At 38.0% G+C, this 25,994-nt stretch overlaps 1 protein-coding gene across 1 annotated transcript in view; it reads right to left on the reverse strand.

Annotated features, from left to right (window-relative positions):
- The window catches only part of GRXCR1 (glutaredoxin and cysteine rich domain containing 1), a gene marked incomplete at both ends in the record, with an annotated part of 122,996 nt that overhangs the window by 48,845 nt on the left and 48,157 nt on the right, over nucleotides 1-25,994 (reverse strand). The window contains one exon of the mRNA XM_079153063.1: nucleotides 1,472-1,714. Coding sequence (XP_079009189.1) covers nucleotides 1,472-1,714 — 243 coding nt within the window. The remainder of the gene's footprint in view (nucleotides 1-1,471; nucleotides 1,715-25,994) is intronic.

Raw genomic sequence — 25,994 nt, forward strand, 5'->3', positions numbered from 1 at the left:
CTCTTGGCCAGCTGTGTCAAGAAATTAATGCTTCTCTTTCAAAACAAGGATAATTGATTATTAGTATTTCTTGGAAAAGCAAAATGTTGAACAGGCATAGGAACTAAGTACTTATATATATAATATCATAAAATCCTCACCTTCAGCCTGTGAGATAAACGGTTATTATTCCCATTCTATAAATAAGGAAACCAACACACAGTCAAGTTAAAAGTAGGAGCAGGAGTTTTAACAAGGCTGCCTACCCAACACTAGTGTTCCCCTCTTAACCAGCATGCTACACAAGTTATCCTGAGGATTAGATAAAATGACTGGTGGAAAGATGAGGGAACAGTATAGTGTTGTTATTGTACTATCATTGTTTTTATCACTATTATTATGGTTTTCTGGGACCTAAGGGGATTTGTTGAAATATACTAAAAGCAGGATCAAGTACTTCAAAATTCCCCTACTCCCAAATGTAGCCTGTGCCCATTCTGGTTAGGACAAGAGTACATAATATACTCACTATGAAATCACAGCTTCTTGGCATCTATCCTTCCATAAGATGATAGGCTGCCTCTAGCAGCTATGACAAGATATGAGAATACACATTCCCTGCAACAAAACACAGTCCTCTCCTGCTCCGGATTTCTCCATCTTCTCTGGAAAACTAGACATTAAAATCAGAAACTAGATCAAACAAGGTCCAAGTACCCTTCACAGTCTCTCCGTTCTAGGTAATAGACCATGTGTTCAGCTGCAGCCCCTGAATGGTTGCTGGTGTCCCTGGCTTCTTGGCTGTCTCCCTTTCCTGAGCACACTTCCCAAAGCTCTCGCCTTAGGCTTCTTATCCAAGCAGGCTCATACAGATCAATGGGAGTTAATTACACTAATGGTATTATTCAAAGAGAAATGAATTGGGCTTATTCCGTTGCTGCTCTGGGAGTTCTCTCTGCTTACCATAAGCCTGAATTTATGTTTCACAGTGCATTACAAAAATCAAGAATAATTTTAAACAAGCAGATAAAATCCGTGTCCCAGACCCCATTCCTATCAATCTCATTTCAAGACCATCATCTTAGGTTCACTGGGTTAGAAACAGGGTATTTGATAATGGGAGAATTAAGAGAACACAAATGCATAAGCATTGCATTTTTCTTATTTGTAATGGGGAAAAATGGTTTTATCCCATGTTAATCTTCACAGTGCAAAACTCCAGTAACCTGAACATTTTAAAAAATGGATTCCTATTCAAAAAATGTAATTTCATGCTGATTTTACGTCACTGTACTTTTGTAAGGTTGAGCATTGTAGCAGCACATCATTTGGGACAGATGTAAATGCTTCAATCTCTTTGGTTTGAGCTTCAAAAAATATCAGGAGTCCCGGGAATCATCTTGGAAGTCATCTTGTTATATGAGTTTACATATTTCTATCAACACTGCTGGAGATCTACGACAAAGGAGCTCCTCCTTGGCTGAGTACTTACCCCCAGATAATGGCCATCGATGAACACAACCGGGAGGGACGGAGCTTCCGAAACGCGACGACACCGTTCATCCAACTCTTTTCCATATTCACCATTCAGAGCTATATTTTTCTCTTCAAATTTCACTCGATGGTTTTGGAAGATCTTTCTAACCAGTTCACATCTCTCAAAGGTTGTCCTCACCACACGGAGGCAAGTGGTATAAATCACTACGCGGTCAAATTCTAGGTCAGTTGATGGTTGCTGAGGGGGAAAAAAAATTGCAGTGTAAACACAATTGCATTTACTTTCCTACATCTAATTATTCTAAGACAATTAGCAAGTGTCTTATACACTAAAAGCCTGCAATAAAAGTTGAATGGGTGTCTTATTTATCATTTGAAGGCTTTTTTTAAGTTCGAACATTTATAAATAGAGAGAGGACTAGCAGTATCATTAAATGACACAACTTAATTTCTTTCCTTTCAAGTGGTGGTGTATCTTAAGATTGGCAAAGTCTCACGAAGTCTCACCAGACCAACATGGTGACACAAGGAATGGTTGAATCATTTCTGATGTTTTCTAGCCATTTCCATATCTGCACCTTAAACCCAAAGTAAAATATGCCACAGAATAGGCAAGTTTAGAAGTTTTGGAAATTCTTGTACATATCAATTTGGTAAATTTTCATTGTCTTTCGAGCCATGCTTTCCTGGGAATAATAAGAGCTCGGTCATAGGGTCTCTCTGAGGGTGAAGTAGCACAGCATAGGTAAGTATGCTCTGTTGAGTGACAGGGCTCCAACGTGCAGTGAGAAGTCTCTGCCACCAGGCATAAGGGATTGACTGGACCAGAAAGGTAATGCACAGAAGCCAACAGAAGGGAGCAGGGAATTGAAGTTGGGCACTTCAATAAAACAAAGCAAAACAAACAAACAAAAGGATTCAGATATAACCATAGCGGAGGAAAGCAGCACTCAAAACCAAGGCAAATAATGTCTTATGGGGGAATCTCTGTTACCTGCTAAATAAGAATCAGTGACTGCTTGCCTGGGAAACTCCACAGCACTGCTAGACTGAACTACAGGGCCACGACAGAGCAAAAGCAGCAGGAAAGCTCCTCTTCCTCCTCATCAAAGTCGTATTTGAAAGAGACTGAATAGAATATAACTACATCCTGAGGCCAAGAAATACATGAGAATTCACAGGGCTATAGTTGTTAAAATATAGCCACATAGTATGTTTTATAACTAAGCTGTATATCAAACTAATTTTTACAAGTTTCCATCCTAAACTTCAATTATGTAATTAATAATTTGTCTGGATTTCTTTGTGACCTAATTGTGATTTTTTTATTAATAAAAGCTAATGAAAAAGGATCCTTTATTAAGCTTATGACTAGATCTACATTTAACTTTCCTGTGTGGTATGAAGAAGTATTTTAATAGAGTAATAATAGATACATAATATCTTACTGATAAATCTATTCTTTAAAAGGAATAAGTTTTAGCATGTCCTCATTTTGATGTGAATCATGTAAATGTTAATAATATGCTGTTTATTATACAGTGTTTCAAGAGATTCACTCAATTGCCTGTTTGCCCCTATATAATATGTAGTCTATTTGAAATTGTTTTTTTTAATGACATTCAAAAGAGTTGTTTATGTAGAAAAACAGTAGTGAATGTTTATTGTCTCCCCACCTGTATTTATGGGTGCTAGTTCAACTGCTTTGCTACTTGCAAAGCTGTATTATCAAAGTGTATTTATAAACTGAATGGAACTAAAAAGTAGAAATAAAAAAATTTTTCTTTAAACAAAAATACAACCACATCACTTGCAATACCCCCATGAACTCAAAACCTTGATCAGAAGTCACCTCACACAGCTAAATACCAAAATCAGCCATACTAAGCATCACCACTTTGTATTTAAATAAATCAGATCATTCTGCCAAGATATAAATGCACAGACAGTACTAAAAAATCTAATGTTATGAAAACATCAATACGATGATCTCTACTTTATGGAGAAAAAAGACAATTTTTTTCTAATAAAATTTATTCAAGATGTAAGAATCATTTCTTCCCTCGACAGAATGCAGAGGTTTAACTTGAAAACCCAGAGACCTGAAGGGGCTAAACAGGTGTCACAAATACTAAAGTAGGTCAGGATTAATAGAGAAATTAGGGACAGATGGGGAAATGGCATCTATAAGAGACAAACATTACACAGCTTCAGGCAATTTTTGGCTTGCATGCTGTTTTAGTCAGCTTTTTCGCTGTTGTGGCTAAAAAATCTGACCAGAACAATTTTAAAGGAGGAAAAGTTTATTTGAGGGCTCACAGTTGCAGAGGTCTTAGTCCATAGAAGGCCTGTTCCGTTCCTTGGGGCTCAAGATGAGGCTGAGAATCATGGTAGAAGAGTGTGGCAGAGGGAAGCAGGTCACATGATGATCAGCAAGCAGAGCCAGACTCTCCTGGCCTGATACAAATATACATCCCCCAAGCCACACCCCAATTCCCACCTCCTCCAGTCACACCCTACTACTTCAGTTACCACTCAGTTAATTTCTATCAGGGATTAATTCGCTGATTGGGTTAAGACTCTTACAACCTAATCAATTCTCTTCTGAACCCTTTAGCATTGTCTTATGTGTGAGCTTTGGGGGGACACCACATCTAAACCATGACATTCCACCCTGGCTCCCCAAAGCTCACTCATATGATAATGCAAAATACATTTAGTCCATTCCCAACAGTCCCCATAGGCTCAACAGTTCCAAGATTGCTCAAAGTTCAAGTCAAAAGTCTTCTCTGAGGCTCAATGCAATTTTGCATTGTAAGTTCCTGTAAAATTAAAAGCAATTCACAAATGTCCAATATATAATGGTACAGAATGAACAATTTCATTCACAAAATTAGTGGCATAGAAAGAAAGGATATGACAAAAGCAAGACTGAAATCCAGCTGGGAAAACAAGTCCTGTAGCTCCATGTCCAGCATCTGGGACACACAGCATTGTGATGTTCTCTTCAAAGGGCTTGTGTAGTTCTGCCCCTTGGCCTTATTTGTTGCAACCCAAGTGGTCCTTCTGTTGGCTTATCTCTGCTCAATTCCTGCAGCTTCTTAGGATGATGTCCCACATTACTGGCATTTCTTAATGTCAGGGGTCTCCACTGCAGCTTTGGCTTCTTACTCATATCTCCACACTTCGACATCTCAGAGGCTTCCCACAGGGACTCTGACCCTGCTGCACCTTTGCCTGGCCTCCCAGGCCTTCCTTTGACCTTCCTTGGTGGAAGCCTCCATGACCCCCTAACTCCAGCATTTCTGCAAAACCAGCACCATGTGGTTGAAACCAAGGTCTGCCACCATTTTAAGCAGTAGCCAAAACTCCAGAGACCTGGCTGCAGCATGCTCTGAGTGAGCATGTTGAAAAAACTTTCTAGGCTCCCTTGTGCAAGAAGGGTGCCCCACTGGTCTCAAGAGAATTCTTACCTTTATTCCCTTGAGCCTAAATGGACATGGTCTTGTCAGTTCCTGAAATGCCTTCAAGCCATCTTTCTTACTGTCTCTGTGCAAGGTCTTTAGCGTTTCTTCAGTTGCAATAATGTCTTTAACAACTGCAATTTCCTTAGCCCTAGTTTTACTCCTGAATTTCAAGTTAATATTTTTTCTAATCTTTCTGCTCTGCTTTCTGCTCCTGATTATCACAATAAGTTTGGCTGAAAGCTGCCAACAATATTCACACCACTGCCTGAATGCTATGCTGTCTAGAAATTGTTTCCACTAGATGAAGAAAATGTTTGCTTTTCAAAACAGCCTCACAGAGTCTCAGAACAAGGGCAAAATGCAGATAATTTCTCAACTAGAACACAACACAAATGGTCTCTAGTCCAATTACCAACAGAGTCCTCCTTTTCCTCTAAACCCTTTGAACCCTGTCTTCACTGTCCACTATCCTATTGGCATTCTGGTCTTCTGAATTCCCACCAGAATCATCCATTAAGCTCCATTTACAACAATCTAAAAGCATTTCCAACTTGTACTGCTAAACATCTCAAAATTCCTCCCACCAACTTCAAAAAGCTCAAAAAGCTTCTGAAGCACATAGGTTAGTCTCAGCAACGACTCCACTTCTTGGTACCAATTCTGTTGTAGTCATCTTTTTCACTGCTGTAACTAAAGAATCTGACCAGAACAATTTTAAAGGAGGAAAAGTTAATTTAAGGGCTCACAGTTCCACAGGTCTTAGTCTATAGAAGACTGACTGCATTCTTTGAGTCTTGAGATGAGGCAGAATATCATGGTGGAAGAGTGTGGCAAAGGGAAACCCACATGATGATCAGAAAACAGAGAGACAAAACATATACCCCAAAGCCATAACCCCAATTCCCACCTCCTCTGGTCACACCCCACCTGCATCCAGTTATCACTCATTTAATCACATCAGGGATTAATTCACTGATTAAATTAAGGTTACAACCCAATCATTTCTCCTCCAAATCTTCTTGCACTGTCTTACATGTGAGCTTTTGGGGGACATCACATCTAAACCATAACACATATATATGGCCCCAATGTTGTTAGGGTTAGATATGGAAAATGAGAAATCCCCAAGATAATGTGGCCTGGGAAAAAGAAGTTAAAAAGAAGACTATACACTGACAGCCTTCACCTCCCAAGACAAAGGTCTTCAAAATGCCAATCATGAACAGGGAGGAAGTGATGATCCTGCCAATTGCAAACATGGCAGCAGAGTGTGGTACAGCAAAACTGCTCACTTCTTGGCTAGGAGGCAAAGGAGAGGAAGAAGGGCATCCCAAGTGACAATTCCCAGAAAGCATTAATCCCCTTCAAAGATAGATCTGCAGACCCTCGACCCAGAAGGTCAAATTCCTAAGCCCTCAAACTGATACATTCATTGACCCCAAATTACTGAATACCCAAGAACACTGATATATTCACTAGACCACCCCTCGAAATAACCTATATAAACCCAGTCCCTTTCTTTGTTCAGGGACTCATTTTCCACCATGAAAGTGGGTCCACCAACACCATTTCATCCCTGTATTCCCTGTTCCTGTGTGAAACTTTGTTCCTGAACAAACAGTTGAGATGATTCGTAAGGGTTGCATCCCGCCAGGTCTTTTTGTGCTAACAGTTAGACATGATTTATTTTAGATAGAAACTTAAAATCTAGATTTCTGTAGGAAATTTCCTGATTCCTGAATGGTTGTGCCTAATTAAAAATGTTTTAAAAGACCATTTTGACAATGCATTTGAAAGTATCTTTTTTTCCATCACTATACCAAAATACCTGAGATAATCAACTTATGAAAGAGAAAAGACTTATTTTGACTAACAGTTTTGGAGATTTCAATCCATAACTGTGTGGACCCACTTCTTTGAGTCTGTAGCAAGACACCAGATCATGGCAGAAGTGTGTGGTGGAGCAAAATTGCTCACTTCCTGGCCAGGAAGCAAAGAAGAGAAAGAAGGGCATGCTCCCAGTGACCTAAAGACCTCTCTCTCATCAGGTCCTACCTTTTAAATATTCCACCACTTCTCTCTAGTGCCACCCTGGAGAACAAACCTTTGACACATGGGTCTTTGGATTACATTCTAGATCCAACCATAGCATGGCATAAAGTGCCAATCCATTTCCACTAGATAGCATATGGACTTGGAAAAGATAAATGTAGATTCTGCCCCCAACCATCTATTCTTCTTTAGGAAACACATAAACTACTGAGCCTCCATTTCCTCATCTGTAAAAGATGATTGTGATGATAACAATAAATGCCTAACAGGGTTTCTGAAAAGACTGAGTCAGAGAGATGAGGCAAACAACTAGTGTAGGGCTTGAAAGGTGGTACTGCTCAATATGGAAAAAATACTAATTTCACACCATGAAGTGCTGAAGTCAAAAGCGTGAACAAAAATAAGTCTGTGGAAAAGACCAAAGTAAATGATGACACCAAGATGGATGCTCACTATGCTTTAAATTAAGAAGCACTAATTTTAAGAGGAAGCAAGCAAATACTCCATAGTCCATGACTCCTCTTCATGCTCACAGTCATGAGTAAGTGAAGCCCAGGAGCTCACTGGGGATGTGGCAGCTTTTGGAAAAGCACCAAGGTTCTCCTTTTTCTGATACTATTGAGATAATTTTACTTCTTCCTCTAAAAGTTCATGTCATCTTCTCCTTCTCCTTTTTTCTTTACTCTTACCTGATTGCTCCAGCTAGGATGTCTGTCCAGGACTGTCTTAAGTAGAAATGGTGAGAGTGGACAGCCTTGACATGTACAGATCTTACCCATCAGGAGGTTAGCTGTGAGCTTTTTGTGAGTGACCTCTATTATGATGAAGAAGTTTCCTTCTTAAGTCTGTTTAATTGAGATTCTTCTATCATGAAAGGACATTGAACTAGATGCATTATATTTTGAGGAACTCAGTTATGATCACCTAGGTTATTTAAAATGTCCATTTAAAATAATGGCTAGTCATTCATTCAGCAAATGTATTTGCCAAACACAGTGCTGGGCAATAGGTATTTAATAATTTGTACAAATAATACAATTCCTTACCAACATGGAGCTCATAGTATAAAATAATAAAAATCTGAAAAGTTACATGAATATGGAATTACAAACTGGTAAGTACCAGAAAACAAATGCACAAGTAGTGAGAACAATTTGTGCATCCGTGTCATCTCATCTTAGAAGTCAAGAAAGTGTTTTCTGACATTTGAGTTCCGATTGGAAGCACAAGAAAGAGTCATAGAAATTAACTAGGTAGAGACTATGAGAGAAAGGTGGCTTGTTTAAAATTCTTCAAAGATCATTTCCTGACTCCAGAGAGGAAAATCTAGAAAAGAAAACTAGAAAATTATGCTAGACCAATATGCATGTCAATATCCTGCTGTGTCTTATAGATATTTTAAAAATCTAGAACAATGGGAAATTCCTAAAGGTTTTTGTGGGGGATGACAGAGCCTGCACTGAATCAGGTTTACATTTCAAAAAAGATGAATGCAGAAGGGACAGCACATATACTTCAGGATGTGCACTCCAAAATCCTAGGTAGTGCTAGAAGGAGCACAGTCTAAATGAATGATTTGCCAGAGTTGTGAGTCTACATTTTGTGCAATCATCCTCAGTCTCATCACTCATCCCCCTGGTCTGGGAAACAGGCTGAATGTGGGGCAAACGTGGCATAGGAAGTATGGTTGTGTATTGGAATAAGGTGTTCAACAGAATGTCCTAAAAAGATCTTTCCTATTGCACATTTTTATATGGTTTTGAAGTAGGTTTTCCTAGAGATAGGGGTAGATTAGATAATTCCTCAAGATCTTTTCCAGTTTTATAATATGAAATTTAAATGATATTGTCTTTGGGAAAAAAAAAAATCCTCTTCTACATCTGTTCCATTTTCTTTGCTTCCACAGATTTGTCAAAGCATCTGGCCAGAAATCTAAAAATAGCTTCTGGATGGCTCGCCTTTCCTCTTCTTGCTTCCTGAGGGTTACCATGGGAATCATGTATTGAGGGGTGGAAGCAGGTAAGCTGTGTGGAGAAGCCACTGGGATTGCAGCCTGCTGGTTCTCAGAGAGCCACCTAGAGAGTGATAAAGGCAAGTCATTTCCTCTTCTCGGTTGATTAAAAAGATGAATCAGGGATGCCTGGAAGCCTCACAACAACCTGCAGCAAACACACATGGGTTAGGGATGGAAATTGCTATCAATGAGAATAAGGGTTATCAAGAGTCAACCTATGTCCTCAACCTGCCTTCACCCTGCAACCATGGCCCCGTGGAACAGTAAGTACCTTCATAATCTTTAAGACAATTCTGAAGGCTTCACTCCCACTGGAACTGCTCCTGGAATTCAGGCCAAGAATTAGTCCCCACATGTCCCTCACAGAGGATCACAGCCGAGCAGGCTCAGCTTCTCCACTGCAGCAAACCCAGTGGGCTATTCCCACTTCCGCCTGGCCCACTTCTCCTGGAAGAGGTCTCCTAGCTTTTTGCCCATGCATAGCCCTAAGTCAAGGACTTAGAAATTCTCAGACAACTCCAGGAACTCTAATCTTAAGGGAAAAAAATTTTTTTTAAATTTTTTTTAAATTTTTAAATGTCAGTGGAAGACATAATGCTAATCACTTTGCAATCATTTAATCCTTACAATAACTTACATGGTGTTCCTGTCTTCATTAATGGATTTAGAAACCTGGGCTCAGAAATGAACCTTGACAAGGTAACAGAATTAAATAAAGCATGACCAAGTTAGATAACCGAGAAGCACACAATCCCAAAGTCTGTGAGCTCCAAGCTGAGCCTCTGAATCCCCGTTGTTCAGCTGTCAGCTCCGCACAACAAAGTTGTTGTTAACTCACACACTGCAGGAGACAGAATCCATTGCCCACAAGATGGAAATAAGAGTTGTTATTTATAGAGATTTGACTCTTGCTAAATTATGCTACTACATTTAACTGTAAGACACAACACACAAGGGACACTTTAAATGATCTATTTGTTTCTTGAGTCTAAAAAAAAAACTCCTTCAAGATAGATAAGGTGTAGGGATCTTTTTGGTCCTCCTGAAGGCAAAGAGGCAAAGTGATTGACTCAGAGTCTGACAGCATGTCAGACAGCAACTGGGACCAGACCCAGATTTCCTGATCACCAGGAAACAGGCCAACCTGGCTCCAGGGATGCAATTTTAAGAAGCAGGCCCACATCAGTGGATGCAGGGCTGTGGACCCTTGCACAGGCAGAGGATTTTACATCTGTTGCTCTCTTTCCTTCTCCATGCTATTCTGAACTCCTTTGCTAAATGTGCATCCAGAGTGCTTCTTGATGTTAAATTTAATTGCTAAATAAATGCCTGCCCACCTTGCTCTCAAATCACTTTGCATTCTCATTCTTGAATGTAATGTGATTTGAAAGTCCACTTCACTACACAGGTTCTGCCCTTATTTTATTTCCTGGATTTGTTTCCATTACAACCATTTTTTTTTTTTTTTTTTTTCATTCAGTCCTAAAGGAGAATCATGATTTTCTATGCTGTGTGCCCTTTCCCACACTTGGACCACAAAACATGTTTTGTGTTTTATGGTGGAAGTGTTGACATTTGGAAGGAACTTCACCATGTCTCTCTATAAGAAAAAAGTTTTTAAAAATACATGCAATGTCATTTATCGCGTGATTATTGCATATTTAGATGCAGTTCTAGAGACTTCAAATAGGACTTCACATATTTTATCTTTATCACCATAGGCAACAGAAATTATGATACAGATTTTATAGGTGAGGAAATTAAGGCACAGAAATAAAATTAAGGAACTCAAGTAACTTAGGGGAAAAGCAGCAAAGTCAGAATCTGAGCCTCAGTCTGACCCCTAGTCCTTGTTCTTTCCCCAAGAAGATGCTACATCATCCTGTTAATTACAGATGACCAAGCTGTACTGTTCTAGAACTGAGTGGCAAATTGTATGTATCACAGAGGTACTGTCACAGGAACAATCCTAGATGACCCACTGCACCCCAATCTCTGGCTAAATGTCATCCTTCAGACCAGTTCCCGTATATTCTATGGAAAGTAGCACCTCTGTGCTCTAACCTAATTCCTCCCTTTGGTGTACTCAGTGCTGTGGAACATTATATGGTGTATGCTTATTGCTTTGTTATCTCTCCCTACAAATAAAATATAACTCCATTAAAGCAGCAACTTAGTTTTGTTCCCTAGAACTAAGAATGCAAAATATAACATGGTACAACATGGTACATAATAGATGCTCGAGAAGTTCCTTTTGGCCTCTTTTCCATGCATTCAATTAGAATTTGGTTTGAATTTCTCTCTTTGTAACTGAATAATCTTGAATTAGTTACCAAAACTCTTTAAATCCCATTTTAAGTACATAGGAATACTAATGTCTACTCTATAGAGATTTGTGAGGATTAAATGATGCAATGAATGAGCAGAAAAACCTTAACATGAAGGTTAATGCATAATAAATACTCAGTAAATGATGTGCTATTATTATTGTAAAATGTGAATGACACCTATCAGCACCACTACCACTATTTCCATAAACAAAAAGTCGAAATCCACAGATGTCAATCTCGTAAGTTTGAATGGCAAAATTTAACCTCACAATTACACATGATCAAAAAATAAATGTTGTAAATTGTCATTCATTTTTGTTTGAAATATGCCACCAATTCTAAAAGTAATGGAGAACATACTTAACAAATGTTACGAAGATTTCTCCTCCTCCAAATTCACTGCCTTTTGTGACATAGAAGAAATGTATAAGCGTAATCTTTGCAAGCAAAAATTTCTGTAGAGAGTGCTTTCTGTTTTGTCAACTTTCTAAAATCATGCGAATGAACAAATTTTGATTACAGCCTTAGGAACTGTTTATTTGTCCAAAGCAATGCACCTAATGAGTCATCCACACACCTCCATAAAAAAGCAATGTGTGTGTGTGTGTGTAAGCAATGTGTGTGTGTGTGTGTGTGTGTGTGTGTGTGTGTGAGTTTAAGACAGTGAAACTGAAACAATGCTGCTTTTATAGTGCATCTGAGTTCATAAAGTTGAAGATACCCCCTTCACCCACCACAGAGAACGGGGTCACATTTCCATCAATTCAGCATTAATCAAGCACAGGAAGGTTTCAAATAAAAATCTAGATTTTCATCTTTTGAAAACACAAAATATCTGACAACACTAGTTTCGATACATTGCTGCACAGAAGCAATAGCTGGAGTTTGGCACAAGCCACCCCCTTTAGTCTCTTGGTGCTGTATCTCATGTCAGCTCCCTCTATCTAGACAATTTCACTCATTGACATTGCATCACCCCCTTTAGATTTGAACTTAGGGAATCTGGAGTAGTTTGTTCACACAGACACTTTATATGGAAAGAAACTGAGACCCACAGTTTGATTACTTGAATCAAACTTTTCTTTAGGAAGCAATGTGTTGCAGAGGGAAAAAAAAAAAAAAAAAAAAAAAACAGCCATCAAGTCATTGGCACTTACTGGCACTATAGCTGTGGTAGTTAGTTTTATAATTTTATAGGACAACTCTAGTGGACCAGAGGATGCCCAGATATCTAACTAAGCATTATCCCTGAGTTTGTCTGTGGGGGTGTTTCTGGAAGAGGTTAGCATTTGGATTGAAATTAGCACTTGAAAATATATGGCTCCCCCCAATGTAGCTGAGCACCTTGTAATAATCTGTAGAGGGCCTGCGTAGAAGAGGAAGGCAGAAGAAGATTGGTTTTGTCTTTTCTTTCTACCTAACTGCTTTAGTTAGCTCACTTGTCTTCTGATCTCAGTGCTTATTGTTCTTGGGTCTGTAGACCCAGACTTGAAACTGTACCATTAGCTTTCTGGCTATCATGGTTTCAAATTGGATTCTTTGGGTCTCCAACTTGCAAACTGCAGAGAGTGGTATTCCTCAATTTCCATAATCCCATGAGCCAATACTACATAATAAATATCTTCCTAGATATAGATACCTCTCTCTATATGTGGCTATAGATATAGATGTAGAAGTAAACACACTTTGAATAGTATTCTGATTCTTTGGAGAAATTTGAATAATATAACTGTTATATGAATTTGGGGAATGCAGTTTACTTTTCTGGACTAGGTTTTCTCTTCTCTAATATGAGCTGTAATGGTTTAGATATGAGTTCTTACCCTCAATGCTCTCATATTAATGCAGAAATGTTCAGAGGGAAATGATTGGATTGTGAAAACTATAACCTAAACAGTCCATCTTAGTTTGAATGGACTAACTCTGTGATAATGTAGTCAGGTGGGGTAGGGCTGGAGGAGGTGGGTCACTGGGGATGTGCCCTGGAAGGATTCATCTTTCCTAGGACTTCCCCGCCCCTCCCCTCTGTCTACTTTCTGATTCCACCATGACTGAGCAGTTTTTCCTTTACTGGGCTCTTCAGCCATGATGCTTCACTACACCTTGGTCCAGAACAATGGAATCTGCAAAGATGAAACCCTGAAACCATGAGCCAAAATAAATTTTTCCTCCCCGAAGTTGCTCTTGTTAAGTATTTTAGTCACAGAGACAAAAAACTAACTAACACATTAACCCATGATGGTGTTGTAGAATCACATATAAAATGCACCTGAAAACACATTGTTAATGATAAAACTTTTCAAGCTCACCAGTGTCATTATTACTCAATACATGTATGAGAAAAAAGAAACTAGATCTAATTCAGAAATCTCTCCTAGAAACCATGCTTATACAAAAGTATCTCTGTTACAATATGAACACTTTGACCTCTATAGAAATTATTACAAACATTATCTATTGGCATTTTAGATTTGCTCACCTCTGCAGACAAAATGAAGATCAAGGTGAATGCCTAAACTACTACATTCAAGAGCATCCAATCCCAACATGATGAACTTACAACATTAAAAAGCCAGGCAGCAAATGAATCAAGAACATCCTACAAATGAAGATCTTTAAAAATATATTTTTCATCTCATCCTTTCAAATATTAAAATTGCAAATCCAAAGAAAAAGGCCTAAAACATTGAAAAATGAATGACCTCAGAATCAGTGGTTAGACAGCACTGTTAGCCATTTTCATAATGCCCTTCATCTTCTTCACAAAAACCCTGGTGCTCTTTCTTTAAAGGAAAGGTGTCCTTTTCCACCTTCTCAAATGCATGCATATCATGAATAAATATCAAACAATATAAAAGCTTAAAATGTCCTCATTTTACTACATCAAGGAAAATGTTTGAATTATCAGCTAAATGTAGCCAATCCCCTTCAGTAGATTTCGATGAGATAAGAATTTACTTTAGGGACTGAATTACCTGTACCAAATTTCAGCTTGACACTTTCATAAGTTCCAGGGTGATGGAAAGAAATGATCTCAGTCTCTGTGGAATTTCCATAATAGGTTGAGAACTGAGAACAGCAAAGCCAGAAAACTCAAAAGTTGAGAAAATTGAACCCAGCTGCAGGCACACTTCCCATTCCTGTGGCCTTCTCAGGTCTGAGGTTGATCTGTCCCTCTGACTACACTGTTGATCATGGCTCCAACCTCACTTAACTCCTAATGCTGCCCTTGTGGGGTTGGGGATGGTGACTGCTGGAGAACCCTGAGAGGCAAATTGGAGGTTGATGTACGAAGCTAAGATATGCTTTACAAGTTGTGAGTCTTTTGTCTCTTTAATGTGAGTTCTATTATTATGTTAACTGTATAAATGAAAAAACTGAGGCACAGAGAAGTATGTTTATGGCCTAAAGTCAGGTAACTAGCAAATTACAGAGCTGGTATTCGATTCATGTAAATCATAGAACTCCAATCTTCACATGGCCTTGTTAACTATTTACTGACTCCATCTACACCTTATGTCATTTGGTGAAGAATAAGAAGTTAGAGTGACTGAGGGAGATTTGTGAAACCTCAAGTTCCATAAATAGAAACTTAAAATAGTGTACTAATTTCATACTGCTGTTTTAACAAATTACCACAAACTTAATGGCTTAAAACAATAAACACATATTATCTTAGAATTCTGGAGATCAGAAATCCCAGTTGAGTTTCAGGGGCAAAAGGTGTCAGCAGAGCTACAGTCCCTTCTAAGACTCAGGGGAGAATCTTGCCCTTTCCAGCTTCTACAGGCTACAGTATCCTTGGGTCAAGTTCCCTTCATCCATCTTCAAGGCTCTTGAAGAGAAGCACTACCCAGTCTCCTCTTCCTCTCTGCCTCTGAACTTCCTGCCTCCCTTTTATAAGGGATGTGTCCTGGAAGGACTTGTCTTCCCTGGAGCCCTTCTCTTCCTTCCCTCTCTCTGCTTTCTTATTCCACCATGAGCTAAGCAGATTTTCCTCCATTAGGCCCTTTGGCCATGAAGCTTCACATGCCCTGGGCTCATCCAATAATCCAGGATAATTTTTCCATCTCAATGTTTCTAGCTTACTTATATCTTCAGATCCCTTTTACTGTGAGATATTATATTCATGGATCTGGGGATTAGAAGACAGACAGATTTTGCAAGAGGGTAGGTAGCTCTTTTTCAATGGTCTACCACAAATAGGTAGATAAAGTATCAGATTCTAGTTACAGGAATGGAAGGACTTCAAATGACAAGCTTAAAACAGAAAGGAAACTTGAAAAAATGTCTAGTGCAACTCAAGTAAATTTATGACAATATCAAGAACACACTCAAACTTGTAGTTATTTGCCTAGATCTTCCTCCTTGTGCTTTTCAGATTGCTTTAGAAACAGAATTGGAAGGTAATTCTAGCAAGGCAGGCATGAAACACATTGTTCTTTGAAGACCCCTTGATAAAATCACTTGTGAATAGGATTTTTCTTCAAGGTGCAACTTAAGAAATGGAAAGGATAGAAAAAGAGAAGCAAGTGAATTAAAGTGAGGGAGATGGTTTGCTTGTTCTTTATCAATCTCGTTTATCCATCTTTCTTTTGTACTCTTTTCTATCTCTGACTTTGAAATATGCTTTGCCTTCAATTACCAAATAAGCCTTAGAAATTGCTATGAAAACCAGATCTTAAGCATGACCAAATGAGGGAGGCACTTTGTGTTACATGAAAAGGAAAAAACAAGTGAAAATGTTTGAAATTTCTGCATAAAGCCAGAGGTTGAAATTGTCTGTGAGTTCTACAAAGGAATCTAGGTAATTTTTTAGCTCAACTTCAAAGAGAACAAATAACTCTCAAGATTTCAAACGGAAGAAAATATTGCCTGTCCATTACTTCTGAAATGTCCACAAATTAGATTCCTTTAAATAAAAGCACCTAAATTGTGAGGAACATGAAATTGTACAAACAGATGTGCAGATTAATGCTCAAAACATTAAAAGTCATGTCTTTTCAGGTATATGCTATATTACTTGGAATGTCTTGTGAAATTCTGTAAAGGAAGTTTAATGCTTATTATTCATTGTAGATTCAAATAAGAAATGAATGCAGGTGTTTTTATTTATATTATTTTTTGTTTTTGTTTTTGTTTTATTTGTAGGTGGACACAATACTTTTATTTTATTTTTATGTAGTACCGAGGATCAAACCCCGGGCCTCCCACATACTAGGTGAGTGCTCTACCACTGAGCCACAACTCCAGTCCATGTAAACAGCTTTCTTTTTTTGTTAATGAGTCTGACCTTAATTGACTTTTTTTTTTTAATTGTAAACAAATGGGATACATGTTGTTTCTCTGTTTGTACATGGAGTCAAGGCATACCATTTGTGTAATCATAAATTTACAGAAGGTAATGTTGTTTGATTCATTCTGTTAATTTTCCTTCTCCCCCACCCCTCCCAACCCTCTTTTCCCTCTATGCAGTCCTTCCTTCCTCCATTCTTGCCACCCTCCTTAACCCTAACCCTAAACCTAACCCTAACCCTAACGCTAACCCTTCCCACCCCCCATTATATGTCCTCATCCGCTTATCAGCGAGATCATTCGTCCTTTGGTTTTTTGAGATTGGCTTATCTCACTTAGCATGCTATTCTCCAATTTCATCCATTTGCCTGCAAATGCCATAATTTTATCATTCTCCATGGCAGAGTAATATTCCACAACTGTGTATATATGCCACAGTTTCTTTATCCATTCATCAACTGAAGGGCATCTAGGTTGGTTCCACAATCTGGCTATGGTGAATTGAGCAGCTATGTACATTGATGTGGCTGTATCTCTGTAGTATGCTGATTTGAAGTCCTTTGGGTATAGGCCAAGGAGTGGGATAGCTGGGTCAAATGGTGGTTCCATTCCAAGCTTTCTGAGGAATCTCCATACTGCTTTCCAGAGTGGCTGCACTAATTAATGCAGGTGTTTTTAAACAAGATTGATCACAGAGTCACTATCAGAAGGAAGAAAATAGTTATTTCTGGAAATGTCCTTCATCCAAATCTGCTTGGTTTATTACTAAATTGGAGCTGATTATTAAGTTTTGGAGATTCAGCCATTAGGAAAGAGATCTAACTAAATTATTGAATGAAATAATAAGTCTCATTAAGTGGTAGATTTTATGTGAATAATTTCATCAATAATCCAGTCAAAACTGGAAAAATAAAAATTATTTATTGAGTCAATCCTATATTTCAGGAATTATGTCTACCAAATGTATTTATTCTTGTTATAAACATATAACATACTATGTAATAGATACTTTTATTCTTTTTTATTGACAATAAAAAATAGTGAGTCCCAAGGAGATTTCTAACTTTCTCAAGGTCACAAAAATCTTGAAAATTTTCACATTGATATATATAACATCCGCTCCCTTTGATAGGTTTTCTCCTACAATTATGGCTGTTCCCTCTCCATCCTCAGCAATGGTCACTTTATCTTAAACATTCTGTTTCCCACGAGCTCTCAGGTGGGTCCACTGGCTACCTCCTTCTCTCTAATATCTTTCTAAAATTTCAACAGCTAATTCAAGGCTAATGAAACCCCACATGTATATCTTCATTTCAGACTGTTTTCCTGAAATACAGACCTGAATTCTAGCTCTCTGTGTAGCATCTGCACTTGGCCATAATTACCATACTTTGAATTCAGATTGTCGGAAGCTAACACATCATTGCCACTAAGCTTATTCAACTGATTGCCCAAAGTCTGGGAATCATTCCGACTCCTTCTGAGTTGACATTTACCAAACCCATGTTCTACAAATCAAGTAGTCCTGTCAATGCAAAAAAGTTTAAAGGTAAAATCACTGGGTTATGGAAGTCTTAACATAATCACTTTTTTAATCCCAATTGGAATAAACTGGGTGATAACTATAGACAGGTAGGATCTGGTTAGAGGAGGTGGATCACTAGGGACTTGACTTTGACCTATACATATTGACCCTGGTCAGGAACACTCTCTTTGCTTCCTGGTGGCCATATCCTGAGCTGCTTTACTCCACCATACTCTTCTGCCATGATGTTCTGCCTCACCTTGTGCCCAGAGCAATGGAGTCAGTCATCTATGGACTGAGACCTCCAAAACTGTGAGCCCAAATAAACATTTCATTCTCTAAAATCGTTCCTTTCAGGTCTTCCAGTCACAGAAGTGAAAACGCTGCCTAAAACAACATAAAATAATAATCATCATCAAAAGAAAAATCCTCTTTCATGTGGCTCTTGCCTTTTGCCCTAGCCCTGTTTCTTATAACACTCCCCTCTATATGTTCATTATTATTTCACTAATATTTATCAAGTTCTGTGATTTAATATTTATCAAGTTCTACATGCAAAATTCTTCAGACACAAAACCCCTGCTCTCTTCCAAAACATGTCATGTCTTTTGGTACCTCTTTCTTTCCTCTTATGATTTTTAAGCCTGGAACACACTTTTCTCCATAGCTCACTTAACATCATCTTCTTCAGTGGATAATTTCAATCTTGCAGAAGCACCTCTGAGGAACTTCCAGACCTCCCTTCATCTTCTGGGCTCCCCGCACTGACTTTTCACCTCTATGAACTTCTCAAGACAAAACATTTGTGTTAGTTAATTTTGTATACTCTAGAATTAATAGACACAGACACTGCTGTGACCTGAATATTACTTTCCCCCCAAAATTCATATTTTGAAACCTAATTCCCAATGCCATAGTATTAAGAGGTCAGTCTTTGAGAGGTAATTAGGTCATGAGGACAGAGGACTCATGAATGGAATTGTTGTCCTTCTAAAAGAGGAGCTAGTTTGAACCTTCAGCCATGTAGCTATAGCAATAGTCACTGTTCACGGAACAAGCCTCACCAGACCTTGAATCTGTTAATGTTTTGATCTTAGAATTCCAAGCCTCCAGAACTGTGAGGAATAAATGTCTATCTTATATAAGTTACAGGTCTAAAGTATTGTGTGATAGCAGCCTGAATGCATTAGGACAGATACCCATGCATTTTTGTTGAATAGAGTCAACCAAAATTTGAATCTACGGCTCCTCTCTGGTACTAACGTTTATATGTGTGTGTATATATATATATATACACACACACACACACACACTTTCCATTGTAATGAAATAGCACAATCTAGGCTGGTGTAGGTGGATGATGAAGAAAAAAGAAAAATCACAAAAGTGTTTTAACCCAAAATAAATAAATCAACAGTAATTCACTGGTATCACATCAGTGATTGTCACTCAAGGAAGCATTTTTCCCTCTTTATCAAATATTTTAATATAATTTTGCTCTTATCAGTAGCTGAGACAGAAACGCACATTGTTGATGTGGCTTGGCTCTCCAGTGGCTGCATATCATTCTGAACAGGATAATTTTATAGCACTTGCTTCTGTTTAAATTGAAACCACATTGCCAGGCCAAAAACTGCAGGCTCACTATGCACAACAGCCAACCTCTTACCCTAAACCCCATGATGCATTTAAACTCCTTGCCAAAAGATCTCTCACAGCCTCATTTTATTATTTTAATAACATGTTGAAGAAGAAAAGGGCCAAAAGACTTGTGCTTACAATTAAAATGTAATAATGTTGTAATTTCATTAAAGTCAATGATTTCAGAAACACCACAGACTGTGAAGTGGTGCTCAAAAATATGTACTTGTGAGAGAGGGAAGAAGGGGATTAGAAGGTTAACCATTCCTTAAACAGAGCAGAGCATCATTATTGTCCAGTGATATATGGTTAAATGTGCAGATGTTCACCAGGCCCAAGAAAACCCTAGCCTGCTGCCCTTTATCATCACCCACTGTACACCCATTGGCACCTGTTGAAATTTCTAGTACAAACCTATAAGCCATAGCCACTTCTTCAACTAGACATGGGAAGGAGAAAGCATCTTTCTATCTGGTTCCAAAACAATGAGAGGGTAAGCATAGAAGTTGTCAGACCTAGTGTTCTTACCTCAAGCATGTGTGTTCAGGAAGAAAGAGATGAGAGAGAAAGATCTGACAGTATTTCTACTTTCATTATTCATCTTCATCCTGCCATGATCATGACTTAAGTCAATAAATTAATTACTCTTTGTGTTTTTATTTAAGTTTTGTTGCATGTGTGTGTGTTTAATTTTTCATGTTTCTGTTATGAGCAATTTGTCTTTGTCTTTTTGGGCTGCCATAGCAAACTACCATAGACTTACAAACAACAGAAATTTATTTCTCATAGTTCAAGAAGCAGGGAAGTCCAAGATCAGTAAACCAAGCAACAGATTATTTGTCTGGGGAAGACCCATTCCTCATAAGCAGCCACTTCTTGCTGTGTCGTAACAGGGTGGAAGGACATATGAGCTGTTTCTGACCTCTTTTATAAAGGCACTAACCTCCTTCACGAGAGTGAAGTGGAATGGCCTCATCACCCTGCAAGGGTCCAACTCAGTATTATCACCTTGGCAGTTAGGTTTCAGTTAATGAATTTGGAAGGGACACAAACATTCAGACCATAACATGAACCAAGACACTGACTGATTCAATAGCCAGGATTCCAGCAGATCAGTGAACTTTTCAGATTGTTTTGCTTTTTATAAATCAAAAAGTTTCCAGAAACAGTGTTTTGAGAGGAAAGTAGTAAATTTCCACACACACTGGGACATAAGCCCATCTCCACAATCACATATTCCTGGACTTGAATAGAAGGAGCACAGATCTCAGGAGTGCCTGGGTAATATCCTTCCTCTTGATTGCTGGTGCTCATAGCATTGAAAATTCTGAATTCAGAGGTAGGAAACCTCAATTGTTAATCCCATTTTGATACTCTGTAGTAAGATGACCTATAGTCAATTGGTTCCCATATTCATAGAACAGGTAAAACATACCTACACTGATGTAACCCAATCCTGATGAGGGTTAAATAAAATGGGTGGCACGACTGGACTTTGTACAAGGATGCATAAGTGACTGCTAATTGCTGGCGTTCCTCAAGGCTCAGTGTTGAATCTTGATCTACTTTCTATAAATCACTGCCTTGAAGGACTCATCTAGATTTCCTGAAACCATCACTTTCCCTCTCCTTCTGCCAGATTAATATTTATTTTCTTTTCTTCTCATTTGTGGGACAGTTTAATGTGCATTTCCTTTTTAAAATCCTGACATCATCTCAAACTTAGGTAGTCTACATTCTGAACTTTGCCCCAGTGTCCTGTTCCCTCTGATCCCTCTCTGGCTTTGGTCTGTTTATTTTCTCTTGGATCATGGCGCCACCTTCCACCCAGTTTTCCCTTTTGGTCAGACCCAGTCATAGGCCAATTTTTCCTGGGAAGTGTCCTTAAAATATTTTCTCTCTGATCTCTATTGCTTTCTTCTTATCACTTTATGCCACTCTCAAATCTTATCACCTTTTGCCTAGATGACTACATCCTTTCTGTCTTGTCTAATTCTACTTTCTCCCTAGTACACAATTTCCTCTCTACCCATTCAGCATAATCTTCAAACCTTCCTTCTAAAAGCTTTGTGTATAAATATTAAGTGGCTCTGATTCCCTGCCACATAAAATCCAAACTTCTTATTTTGACTTACATGCTTCCTTATACTCTGTCCCACACTTTTAAATTTCCCCTTACCTTTTATCACTCCCAATTATGTTCCTATTAGAAAAATATAAGCTTCATTATGGCATGGAGCTTACTTAGCTTCCTGACCAACACCATGAGTAAGGTTTCTCATCCTTACTACTGTCGATATTTTGGAGCAGATGATTATTGGATGGGAGATGGTTAACGGTCCTATCCACTGTAAGGTGTTTTAACAGCATCCACAGCCTCAACCCACCAGCTGTCAGTAGCAGACTCCAAACTGTGAAAACCAAAATGTCTCCAGACATTGACAAATGACCCCTAGAAGGCAAATTTATGCAAGTTGAGAACCACTGACCTAGAGCAATCTCTGGCACGTACAAGATGCTGAAAAACATCTCCTAAAGGAATAAAGGAAGGTACTCAACCTTTAGGGAGGCCTAGTTCTCATTTTCTATGAATCATTTTTCTGTGTTCCCATTCATATGACTTTGGCCTGATTGTTTCCTGAGTCTGAGATGCTCTCTGACTGGTACCTAACCTAAGAGCCACATGGATGTTTACTGAGCTAGGTGTCTTTTACCCTGTCCAGGAGATTCTGATGTGGAAACTCTGGCACTGGGCCCAGAGATCTTTTTCTTTATCATATATTTCCGGTGATTTGTATGATCTTATAAGTTTGAACCCTGAACTTGAAGTCAAAACCCCAGAAATACTTTTTCAATATCAGAACACTTACCAAAGCAATCCCAGGGAATTTAACTACTGAGGTTTCACTTTCAGTATATTTCCTCTTTATTTCTATACCAAATTCATTTTTAAAGGATAACAAAAATAGCATTCATGGAGCAACTACCCTGTGCCACTCATGATATTAAGTAATTTTTTGTGTTACAATTCTGTAGTTGTATTTTTTAGAAAGACGTAGACACTGAGACTCAGAGACATAAAACAGTTTTCCATATAATAGATAGCTGAAGTACAGAAAAATAGAATTAAGCTCTGTTATCTCTATCTCCCAACTAAAGAATGAAATGTTTTCTATGAACTTGTCACATCTCTGTCTTTCCATTGAGGACTTTGCACCTTATTCATCCTCTCAAATATGCTCCTTTTCTCTCCTTATTCTTCAAACTATGCAAATCATGGTTTTATGTTGTTGTTGGTGGTGGTGGTGGTGGTTTGTTTACTTGTTTTGCTGGGGATTGAACCCAGCAAACCCATTGAACCCATTTATTAATGGCATATGTCTACCGAGCAGATTGTGAATACTTTAATGGCAAGATTTAAGTCTTCAAAGTATTTTAAATTATCATTATTATCACCTATTTTTGTGTTCTTTTCTGTTCCTAAAATAAATCTAAGAATAGGCAGGTAGAGATTCAATTTTCTAGAATTCCTATAAGAGACAAATTTATCATCATGGCTTCTCAAAGTAAGATCCACAGATCAATGGCATCAACTATCTTGGGATACAGGTCCAGGCCCCAACCTCATGGATACTGATGCAGTAGTAACTCTACTACTTCAATAAGAGCCCCATGTGTTTCTGGTGCACAGTCCAAACTACAAATCACTAAACCCTGAAATTGCTCTTCTTGCAACAAGAATGAATTTTTAAATAGCATACTCTATTCATGCCCCATTGAGAGTAAACAAATACTCTACAGGAAGTTTTCCAAGTCCTATGATGGTTGAGGGATGAGAATGTCATCTTTTTTTCTTATTTTCTCATTCTTATTGAGGGAGAGTCTTAATCAAAACCTCCCACTAGGCTGACGGTGAGTCAGAATCAAGTACCTATCCTGTCGTATTCCCTTTCTTGATTTCATGAAGAAAATATGAAGGAAAAAGTGAACTCTTTCACCAAAACTCAATTCCCTTTTAAAACCCTCATCTCATTTTAAATAAATCACAGCCCATCCACCTTTTCTATGTGTATAGGCTTCACATTGCACCAGTTTACCAGATCTAGAGTGATAGATGAATCACATCATTTTGCTTCCCATTATATTTTGTAAAAATGATTTCATTGTTGTTACCATGCCTACCACCAGAATAGTTTCCTATTACAACACTGTAGTCCCACACAAATAATTTTAGCTTTACTCCTGCTTTTAAAGACAGCACAAGGAGCAGCTGTGTGTTGAACCCCTCATAAGGAGGTTTAGAAGCGATGTGCTTGAGTTGCTGCCCTGGGTTTGGGTATGTGCCAGATTAATAAGGGAAGAACTTCTCAAATTTCCCTAAACTGACCCGTATCATGAAAAGTGGGTAAGGGGAAGTGTAAACATTGCCACACACCTTCCCATGTTTCTGTTTCGTTCTGTTCTGTGTTGTTTTTATTTGGATTCCCAACAGGGAGGATGATTTTGTCCTTGAGAGCTTACACTCTTTCCCCACTGATGTGTACCAAAATGTGACTATTTGGTTTTAAGCCATGCAGTCTATTGTCATTACATAGGAACTTGATCTAAGAAATTCCATTTAAAGCAGACACCATGGAGTGTGGGGCTAGAAACTCAAGTCTCAGATCTTATTTCCAGCCTGGTGACAACTTTTGTATGATCCATCTGGAAGGCACTTGGCTCTGTATTAAATGAGAGCAATAGATTTAATCAAGGGCCACAAATGAAAGGCTTTTCAGGAGCTAAGCAGGTAATCAAATGTGGGAGGCAAAATGACAGTGTAATTTAACAGAGAACAATGGAGATTATGAAGAGCTAGATTTGTATACTTCCTCAAAAGGCATTCAGATTAAAAATAATTTTAAAACAGTTATACAACCAAACTTTTGAAAGTCAAATTCAATATTTAGTCTGCTCATGATTTCTGACAAGGTGGTTTTCCAAGTACCTTCCAGACAGATGTAGCTGAGATGTACTCATTTGAAGCAGAAGTCTAAGAAGCCATAGCTAGTAGGAATACTTAAATGGTAACTGTTTCTTTTCTTTTTTTTCCTACTTCTATATATTTTTTAATTCACACATAATAAATGTACATATTTATGGGGCATAGTGTGGTTATTCTATATATATATAAAATCTGTAATGATCAAATCAGAGTAATGGGTTTTTCTCTTTGACTAAACAGTAATCATTTATTTCTTTGTTTTCAGAGTCTCTGAACCCTTCTTTTCAAGTTCTTTTCACAAAATACATGGTAAATTGTTGTAAACTATAGTCACCCTACTGTGCTATAGAGCATCAGTACTTATTCATTCCATCTAAGTATCCAACACCCTCCATTCTCTTTCCTCCTGTCTTCCTAGCCTCTAGAAACCACTACACAACTCTCCCCTTCTATGAGATCAACTTTTATAGCTGTCAGATATGAGTGAGAACTTGTTATTTGTTTTTATGTTCCTGGCTTATTTTCTTTAATATAATGCTTTCCATGTCCATCCATGTTGCCACAAATAACAGAATTTCATTATTTTTATGCCTGAATAACATTCCATTTTTCATGTATACTACACTTTGTTCATCTATTAATGGGTACATCATTTGATTTTATATCAAGTGGAATATGAGAGATAATTTTAATATACTACTGGTGATCAAAGATAGACTACCATAAAAGAAAGAAAGTCCCGAAGGCCACTATCTTAGGGGTTACTGCAAAATTTCATGGATTTTACCCTCAAAAATCCAATATATGAGACAGGAAAGAAGAATTAAGAATATTATAATAGATATTCTATTAGGGTACTTACATTACACATGCAACTATACAGTCATATTTGAACATGAATATAGATTATTTAAAATATATATTGTAAGAGTCATACATATAAACTGAAATTAAACAATTAAGTAAATGAATGATAGATGATGGGAATCAGGTTTCTCACTATTAAAGATGGATGTTTAGAAATAAACAAGGTGTGGGAAGACTAGAATAATTCATGTGACAATAATCCCTGTTGCAGGCACTGGTATGAATTTATGTTTAGCTTAATTTATGTGCTGGCAGATAAAAAAGAGGTACAGATAATTGTCACACACAGGTTGGTATACACACATGTATTTTATCACTCTGACAACTGAGTGACAACAAGAAA

The sequence above is a fragment of the Sciurus vulgaris genome, assembly GCF_902686455.1.
Source record: "Sciurus vulgaris genome assembly, chromosome: 9".
NCBI classification, from domain to species: domain Eukaryota; kingdom Metazoa; phylum Chordata; class Mammalia; order Rodentia; family Sciuridae; genus Sciurus; species Sciurus vulgaris.